The sequence below is a fragment of the Stegastes partitus genome, unplaced genomic scaffold, assembly GCF_000690725.1.
Source record: "Stegastes partitus isolate 25-593 unplaced genomic scaffold, Stegastes_partitus-1.0.2 Scaffold767, whole genome shotgun sequence".
NCBI lineage: Eukaryota > Metazoa > Chordata > Actinopteri > Pomacentridae > Stegastes > Stegastes partitus.
In genome coordinates, this window is record NW_007578498.1 from 10391 (window position 1) to 20251 (window position 9861).

Here is a 9861-nt window from a genome sequence, read left to right on the forward strand (position 1 = left end):
GTACGTTTCACTTGATCTGTTAGACAAGCAAACAGTTTATGGTTTCAATCACTAGTTTCAATACAGCATGGTGGTCATTTTGTAATTTATTGTTTCATTTTGAAAAAAATTGCTGATAAAGCTAAAGGGTATGTTTTAGGGCGAGGCTAGCTTGTGACTGACAGATCGCTAAAGTGTCACCGTGTGCAGTGTCCTCAGGTTCTTAGTCAGATCCACCACTCACTCATTACATCTGGTGACGACCAAGTCCCAAACCCGAGGCTTGGAGGCGGTGGTCCACAAACTAATCGGTGACATCATAGTGGCATCTTTTACATACAGTCTGTGGAGCAGTTCAAAAAAATGGAAACTGATTCTGTTTTGCTGTGGGTTGTGTTTTTCCGGTCCTTCCTTCACCTCTTCCTCACTCAATCAAGTCGTGGTTTGAAAGTTTTCCTTCAGGTCTTCAGTTCCAGCACCGGCAAAGTAAAGTTTGCCACGAGTCTCCTAAGAGCTGAAGGCGTTTTAGTTTTTCCTCCGCGTCGTCACGAGGCTGAAGATAATCTGTGAGCAGCATAATGATGTTTGTTCAGGGGAAGCTTCTGTTGCTCTGCAGAGAAAACAGAAATAAATAAGAGTTTTCACCTTTCTGTTGGTCTTCCCTCAACCTCAGTGGGAGGTTGAATGAACGATGTTTGTAGATCTGGAGATGATCAGACCAGATCAGGAACTGGTTCTGCGTGTTTCTGAGCAGCTGTAACGGGGCTTGAAGCTGCATGCTGGGCTACGATCTGATTTGGCTTCATTAGTTCAGACTTTTAACTGTACAATTCATGTGAGTTTTGTTCTGGAGATACAAAACTAATTAGCAAAGTGTTTAGTTAATTAACCTCCATTAACTTTTGATTTGTGTAAAACATATTGACAGTTGTGTTATAATTATTTATTTTTTTTGTTGCATGATATAATTTGTACAGTATTTTTGAACGAGGCAGCCCACTAAATAAATACTACAATTTATTCTTTTTCCTATCTAAACCAGCAGCTATTTCTTCTGTGTAATTTGGGACCATTTAAATCTGAACTCGGCCATCCCTGCTCCTTAAAAAAACACCCGAGCGGTCATTGAGGGGAGAAACGCGGCATTTTGCAGAAAATAAATCCCCTCCGATGTGTTTTTATAGCTTAAAACACAGGACGGCAGCTTTTCACGGGACGATTTTTGAGATTTGCACTTTTCCGCCAGGCCACAAAAATCAACGTCCGCTTTAGTTTCCGTCCTAAAATACGCCTGAATATCAACAATGGGCTGAAAGACAAATTGGGAATTTCAGAGCGAACAAATGTGGCATTTGAGTCCTCAGTTTGAGTGTTTAAACTTGCATTAGGTTTCATCTACGCTTTAGATTATCATGACTGAATCAAAACACCCGGATTAGATGTTCTAAACCAAACATCTGCCTCATCAGTCTCACCTTCTCTTTGTGGAGTTTTGAGATGTGCTGCAGGGTGGAAATCTGCAGCCTCCAGCGGTGCTGCAGGGTTGGAGTGACTCAAACCGGGGGGCATACTGGGAGTCAGACTGGGAGTCAGACTGGAGGACTGGTGCTGCCAGTGGTGTCCAGCGCTCATGTAGTTGGTTGTGGGAGCTCCGTACATGCTGTACTGGTTGGGTGGAGAATACGCACAAGCTGAGACGTAACCAGACAGACTGGATGGAGACTGAGGAAAAGAATTTTTTAAAAAAGGAATATAGACATGAGAATGCTGAAAACACCTCGTCTAATGAAAAATAAAACCGTCGTATATTAATGCCACGTGTTTTGAACATTCACACTTAGTTAAAATCCTGACTTTGACCTGATGGTGATGCTCAAATAAATCACCAGGATTCATCCTCTGGGGATCATGAATAGTCCGTACATTTGGCAGGTGTCTGAGACGTGTAGCTGTGGACACACCAGCCAACAACCGGCTGCTACCATCTCTGAGTGCTTAACAGAAAACTTCTCATTTTCATAAGCAGCTCTCTTTCCAAAATGATCCTCACTTTCCACAAATGTCCCTCAAATTAATTAACTCACATTCTAAAAACGACCAAACCAAACACAAAGTTTTACATTTGTTTCAAAAGTAGGATTTCCTCAAAATTGCCCGTTTTCCTTCATCTCATTTTAAAAATTTAAAAAAATGAAAAAAATCTCACTTGTCAAAATTTCTTCACTTGGCAAAAAAATATCCTCATTTTCCATAAAGTCTTTTTTTTTTTTTTTTGAAATATTCACATTTTACATAAGTGTTCTGTATTTCCAAAAACCTTCTCATTGTCCAGAAACATCCACTCTCTCCATACATACACACTGTTCTCATAAATCTCTCTTTCTCCAAAAATATCCTCAATTTCAAAGCCTAAAACTGAAAAAAACGTCCTCTTTCCATACATGTTTACTGTTTTAATGAAAGTCCATACGTTTCATAAACGTTCACTCTCCACGAATGTCCTCACTTTTATAGTCTAAAACAAAAAAAGTGCATCTTGTTGCATTAATGTCAACTTTCACTAATCTGGCTGCAGCTGAGAGAACACAGTGATACTATTATTATTAAAATCCAGGTGCTCTGATATATAAAGAACTAGAGACTTTCTTCACAGCAGCAGCAGCAGCAGCAGCAGAACTGCTCTCTCTCTTCTTTTTCCCTCCTTTCCTTTACAGCTGTTTCTAGTTTGCTTCTAAACAAGCTGGAAAACATCAGGAGCATCTGGATGACTGGTGGCCAATCAGAGATCGGCTCGTATCCGGAGAAAACATCAGATCAGAGCAGACAAATAAAAAAAAAATACCAGCATTTTAAAGAAAATCCTGCTTTTATTTATACGTTTGTAAAGTCGTCGCTTTTCTCTTTCTCTAACTACACATTTCAGTTTAAATATAAATCTGTATTTTGGTTTATATGCAGCAACAGACGGATTTATTGTCAAACTAAATATCTATAATTTCTCTTTTCCAAAACTCACTTTATTCACAGACAATGTTCAGGTTATTTACCTGCTGTGGGTATTTGAGGTTCAGTTCATTGGCTTTCTCTGCTGCGCTGATTCCAGGAGGGAACGGTCTGCTGCTCATACTGGACATACTGGTCACACTGGTCCAGTCCTCCACTTTGGCTGCATGATCAGATCCAGGCAGAGCTTTAAAGACAGAATTCAAATTAAATCAGTCAAATTTAACACATGACTGTGTCGTATAGTTTGTGGAAACTCACACTAAATGAGCAGAAAATAGTTGAGGGAAAAGTTCACACAATAAAACCACCTTAAATAATAATAACAATAATGTAAATAAATCAACTGATTAGAGAGAACTTTAAGAGGACAAAGTGCTTTTACTTTGGAAAATTCAAATGAAATCAGACAGTTTAGAGAACAAATAAAACAGAGCAATAAATCAATAAAAAGAAAAGGACGTTAACTTTGTGTTTGGTTTCAGACGGATGGAGGGAAACTGAAGCCATGCTGCTTCATTTCAAAGTCAAGTTTTAGGGCTCCACACTGAATAGGTGGAGGTTTATTTTTCAGTTTGAACCACAGTTTTATTATAAACAGCTTCACTGCTTCATTTCCTCTTTGGCTTCTTAAAGTTCTGCAACAACATCCAGCTCAAACCAAAATGAAGAAACACTTTTCTGCTGCAGCTTTTCAGCCCAACACACACGAGGCTGCGGCACCAAATAAATCCTGCAGCAGAACGAGTTGAAACATCCAGCCGGAGTCATGAAGAACTATAACCAGCTAAAAAACAACAAGTCCTGAACACCACAGCGTGGATCACATGAAGAAACAGGATGGAGCTAAAAATCCTGTGTGGAAATGTAGAACATATATGATAGATTTAGTTTGTTATGCATTTTGTATGAAGTTAGTCAACATAATGCTTCAAGAAGCACCTTTAACTTGTGTTCAGTCCCTTGTTTTTAATTATGCTTCTGTTTTTTGGTTTTAAATTCAACCCTATAGTTTTAAATCGCCTTTAAACTTGTGTTCTAATTTAGTCTTTTTTCACTTTAACTTGATCCTGACTTTTTAAAGCATTTTAGTACAAAACCTGTCTTTCTTTTTCAGCTGTTATATGAATGAAATAAACATGAAACTTGAATATAAAACTTACATGTGACATTATGTTTAAAATCTTCCTCACTTTGCTTTTTTCTTTTTAATTTAAGTTTTTAAACTTTTGTCTTGCAAATCAAATTGAAAACAAACTTTAAACTTTTGCATCTCTTAGACCAACAGATACGGACGTTGTTTTTTTTTTTTTTTAGTTTTACAGATACATTTCTGCTGCTTGCAGTGAAGACATTTAATGAAGCAGGATATGTTGTGTGTCCTCAAACCCAAAACCAAACTTCAGCGTATTAACCCTTTAACACTCACCGGCACCGTTACGGGCTGAGTGTAAGCTCCTCTACGGCAGCAGTTCTTAAACTTTTTGAGGCACGACCTCCAAGATAACAGAAGTTTGTGTTCGTGATGCCCCAGTTTGAATTCTTAATATTTCATGAGTCATAACTTTGTGCATTAATGTGTTAAAAATGACAGATTAATCTCTTTACATTAATTTTCTTTTGAATGAATGAATTAATGAATTTATTTCGAACAAATGAAACAGAAAAAAATATATAAACAAAAGAAAATAATTTTAAAAAGAGCAAAAAAGAATAATAATAATAATAATAATAATAATAATAATAATAATAATAATAATATGGCATCATCCAATCATAATATTAACAAGTTCAACAAAGGAGTGGTAAGAAATATACACTTTTAGTGTTGACTGCCCTAATACACATTTATCTGATAAATGTAGGCTTTATTTTATTTTGTTTTATTTTATTTTATTTTATTTTACAATGATCTGGTGACTCTCTGGAAATATCTCGGGACCCCCAGTTTGAGAACCGCTGCTCTACGGCCTCATTCTGAATTTAAAAGTTAAAAAAACATCACAGTTCAAACAGTGTAAACTATTTTAGGATGCCGTCACCAAAGCACAAATAGTCTCTTATTTTGTAAAAAAGCACAATAAAACGTTGGTTTCTGACTTTTCTGTTGAAGGAGCAGACTTGTTGAATCATTAGATGCTGAACGATGTTTTCACAAGAACACAGCAAAGAAAACATGTCCAAGTCTTTAACGCTACAAACGGGGTAAATGTTCATATTTAGCAGAAATACCTTAAAGCTAAATACTGTCTGATGGAAATGAAACCCTTTTACAAATGCAGATGTTATAAACTATCTGTTAAAAGTTTTAAAGCGCCCCGTTTTTAATCAAATGTAGGCAGGTTCAGGTCAAATGAATAACTTAAAGACAAACAGTAAACTAGTGGGTTGTCAGAAACTGACATCTCACATAAAACAGGCCTTTATCAGGAATTTAGAAACTGGTTCACCTCCAACAGATGATCACATAAAAACAAACTCAGTTACTGCTGCTCACGCACTGTGTGAGGAAAAGAAAGGCAGACAGGCTGGTTGTTCAGAAGTAAAGGAATATAATGACTAAAGATGACAACAACTCCACTCTTGAAATGATGGAAGAGCAGCACAGACTCAAACCTCTTCCACCTGGTTTAAGATAATTATTACCATGATTATTATTTATCTGTTTTATGGTTTAAAGTCAGAGTACATTGAGGCTTTACACTAAATTTGTGTCTGCATGTCCTCTTTTCTGTGCATCCTTTAAAACAGTGGCTGGTAAACAGTGTTCCTCAGTGGTGTTGTTCATACCAGATCTAAATTATTATTATTATTATCACAATTTTACAAAAATAAGAATAAACATCTTAAGAAAATGATTTTGCTGAAGTCCAAATCTTTTTAGGTCAACATGTTTCTTTCTGACACAGACAGCAGTGGCCTTATGGTTCCTGGTTCTCTGACAGAACGTGGACCGTCTCATCATTAAAGCAATGAAAACACACGGTATAGTTCAGTTGTAAACAGATATTATCAGGCTAAGGAGAGATTTTTTATTTGTTTTTTTGTTAGAAACACAGACGGCAGTTTTAGTCGGATAATAAATTTGGGTTTTTGTGTTTCTCTGCGTCTCCTCTCCGGGATTATCTAAAGGGTTGATTACTTTAAAATACAATTTATGAAAACTAGTATTTCCAAGGTCCACCTCTACATATCATTAGATATCCATCATCTATCCATCCATCCATTATCTATACACCGCTTAATCCTCACTAGGGTCATGGGGGGCTGGAGTCTATCCCAGCTGACTCAGGGTGAAGGCAGGAGACACCCTGGACAGGTCACCAGTCTATCACAGGGCCACACTTAGAGACAGACAACCAAGCACACTCACATTCACACCTACGGACAATTTAGAATCACCAATTAACCTCAACATGTTTTTGGACTGTGTGGGAGGAAGCTGGAGAACCTGGAGAGAACCCACACTGCACGGGGAGAACATGCAAACTCAGAAAGATCCCGGGTGTCCTCACTGGGATGCGAGCCGGTGACCTTGTAGCTGCAAGTCAACAATGCTAACCACCTTGCAGCCCTGATTATAAATCCTATAAATAAATTCCAGGGCACACAGTTTGGTCTTGGACTCACTGGAATATTAACGTCAGTGAGCTGCAGCACTGAGTGTCACAATTTATAGACACTTTTATCTGGAACTACTTTAAAAATGGAGCAATTCTCAGGTTAAAATCTGCTGAGCTGAGCTTCTTGGTGAAATGTGGAGATGTTCAAATGGTAGATAATTTATCTTTTAATCATCTTGAACAACAACCAGCCTCTTCTATGACTCCTTTAATGTGTGTTTATTGTTTTAATCTCATTCTCCCGATTAAAACATTTGATCAGCTGTAGATTATTATTTTTTTTTTTTTTTTAACTACTTTTCTTCTGCCTTATTTGACATTATTCTGATTATTATAGAACGTTGTACGGCGGCTGTGGTCCCGATGAGGTCGGTGGATTGTGTAAACAGCGAGGACAATAACACACATGATGGATGATCTGGGCTCACAGAGGTCTGAAGGTTCCACTGAACAGAACAAAAGCAGGTGTGAGGATGATTAAAGGAAGCGGATCAGATCAAGGTTCTGCTCCTGTCACGTTTCAAATCTATCAGTGATCCTGGAAAGCTTCTAAAATAAAATATAAACATAAAAGATGCCATCAGTGTGGAGAAGATGATGGAAATAAATCTGATGCTTTAAGTTTGGGGAAATTAATTGTATTTAGATTTATTGTATATTTAAAATCAAATAAACAACAAAAAGAAGCAAACAGTTTGTTCTAACCTGCCAAAAATAGAATTTATGTGAAAATTATTTAATTTATTACCTTATTCATCTATTATGTAATATTTCTTTTTAGGCATCACTGTATAAAAGCAGATGCAGAATGATGGGACCAGTAGAACGCTGCAGGTTTTGTTTTTATAGTAAAACTTTTAAGAAATGAGAATTTTTATTGTTCATATCAGAGGGTTTTAATGCATCAACGGAGGGTTTTCAGGGTATAAATCATTTGCTTTAAATTGAAGTTTTACAGTATAAATGAATAATTTAACATATAAATCAAAACTTTTTAAGGCGAGACATAAATTAAACATTCTATCAGTAGGTGGTTTCTTGTGTCAGTCAGATGGTTTTAAGGCATCAGCTTCATCAGAATGAGGCAGCTAGAGATCAGATGTTCATAAATCAGGAGCTTTTAATGTTTAAATTGCCTTTAATTATAAATCAGGATAGTTTCTTCTGTAAATCCAAAGTTCTTGAGATATAAATCAGAAATTTTAAATGTACAAGTCAAACGTTTTTAATGTGTGAATTCAATTATTTGATTTATGAATCAAAAGTTTTGACTTTAAATCAGTGGTTTCTTAGTTTTTATTGTAGAACTCTGTAGTTTAAATGTGAGGTGTTTTTAATATATATGTATATGTATATATAGGTAGGTTTAAACGTCTTTCACTATAAATCAGAAGTTTTTTTTTAAAAGCAGGCTATAAATCAGTACCTTCTACTCTGAGTGTTAAGGTGTTATTTATAGTTTTAAATGCATTAATCAAACGTTTTTTTAAGGTATAAATGGAACGTTTTTATCTCTAAACCAGGGTTTTTGAGGCCACTCCATGAATCAGGTCTTAAAAGAGTCTCCACCGACCTGGCGGCTCCATGAAGGCCCTCAGGCCCAGGATGTTGTGCCAGCCCCGGTGCAGGCCGCTCCTGGAGCCGGTGGGAGCCCCGGGGCCTCCGTACGAGGAGTACGGGTAGACGGCTCCGTACTGCAGCGGGGCCGGGCCCGGCTTCAGGCCGTCGTACTGCGGGGACTGAGAGCCGAGCTTGTTGCGCAGGATGCGGCTGATGGAGCTGACGGACGGGACGTTGTATTTGTCGCACACGCCGTCGGACAGCAGCCGGTCCCGGATCTCCCAGGCGAAGATGCCCGGGTCTCCGTGCTTGTAGTCCCGGATGCTGCGCACCACGGCCGGCGTGGTGACCCGCGGCTTGCTGCCTCCGATGGCTCCGGGCAGGATGGAGCCGGTCTCGTTGTAGCGGGCCAGGATCTTGGACACGCAGCCGTGGGAGACCCGCAGCTGGCGGCTGATGTCGCAGGGCCTCATGCCGAGCTGGGCCAGCTCCACGATCTGCAGCCGGACCGGGTTGGGCAGCGGGCGGCCGTTAACGAAGACCCCGCCGAGCTGGTTGACCTCCCCGTAGCTCTGCTCTGCACACAGAGGAGGCGGACGGCTGATCATCATCATCATCATCATCATCACAGGGTTCACGTGATTATTGATCATCAGTGAGTCTGATCAGGAGTCAGTCATTTACTGACTAACTACAACTAAAATCAGCAGCACGTCTTAGTTTTATATATATAAAATTATTTCCGAGGTCTGGGATGAATCAGGTATTTCTATTCTATTCTATTTATTTAAGGAAGGGAAAAATAATTTGATCGCAGCAATAAGAATAAAAATATAATAATAATAATAATAATAATAATAATAATAATAATAATAATAATAATAATAATAATAATAATAATAATAACATTTCTGTTATCTATGACAACATGGTGACTAATTATCACTGCAAAGCCAATTTTTAACTGAAAATGTTATCTAACATTAAATTGTTTAATTTACATTTTTAATGCTACAATCTGTTCATGTCTCTGTTTAACTGTTTGACTGTTTTTTTTTTCTGAGTCTTTCTCGTCATTTTAAAACAACTAATCAAACCTTCAGCAGCAGCTCATGTTCATAAACTAGATCCTCACACTGTTGATCTGTTATTAAATGTTCATGCATATTAAAGTGTTGGTCAGGTTTATTCTCGGTCACAGTATTTTTGGCATCATAAATGTGAGACAGCAAATTAGAGCTCAATGACAGTTATGACTGTTATTGATCATATGAATGATAATTACTGTTAACTGAAGCTCTGATCACACCACTGAGATAAAACTCAAATATGAATTTTAAAAAAATAATTAAATAAAACACGACAGATAAAAACTCTTTAGCAGCTATTTTATTTTATTTCATTTTATTTTTAAAGCTGCAGTTTTCTTTGTTTTTAATTCAACTCAAATAACTTTATTCATTTATCCTCTAGAGCATGTACTAGGGTATTAGGATATGTATTAGATTTGTTTTAAAACAGAAGATTACATTCATTTCTTGTATAAATAAATGAGATATTCTTGATAAAGATAAATAAACGCAGCAGAACCGTTTGTTCATTGAGCTCCTTTAGGAATTAACAGAGCAGTTGGCAGCAGTTTGGTTTCTTTTTACTGACCCAGTGTCCTAAAATAAAGTTTTTACACCGATCTGTG

At 37.5% G+C, this 9861-nt stretch overlaps 1 protein-coding gene across 1 annotated transcript; it reads right to left on the minus strand.

The window, feature by feature from the left end:
• Positions 1–524: 524 nt before the first annotated feature.
• Positions 525–8788, minus strand: pax1b (paired box 1b). Its single transcript, XM_008291890.1, has 4 exons — positions 8179–8788; positions 3027–3169; positions 1455–1701; positions 525–589 (listed from the first exon to the last, which is right to left on the minus strand). Exons 1-4 carry the CDS (start codon positions 8786–8788, stop codon positions 525–527), a joined length of 1065 nt encoding a protein of 354 aa, XP_008290112.1.
• Between the last annotated feature and the right edge of the window lie 1073 nt (positions 8789–9861).

Coding starts and splice junctions, on each gene's coding strand:
- pax1b (XM_008291890.1), bottom strand. CDS start 8,788: ATGATGATGATGATGATGATCAGCCGTCCGCCTCCTCTGTGTGCAGAG. Junction 3,170..8,178: donor GGCCTTCATGGAGCCGCCAG/GTCGGTGGAGAC, acceptor CTGTCTTTAAAG/CTCTGCCTGGATCTGATCAT. Junction 1,702..3,026: donor ACCTCAAATACCCACAGCAG/GTAAATAACCTG, acceptor TCTTTTCCTCAG/TCTCCATCCAGTCTGTCTGG.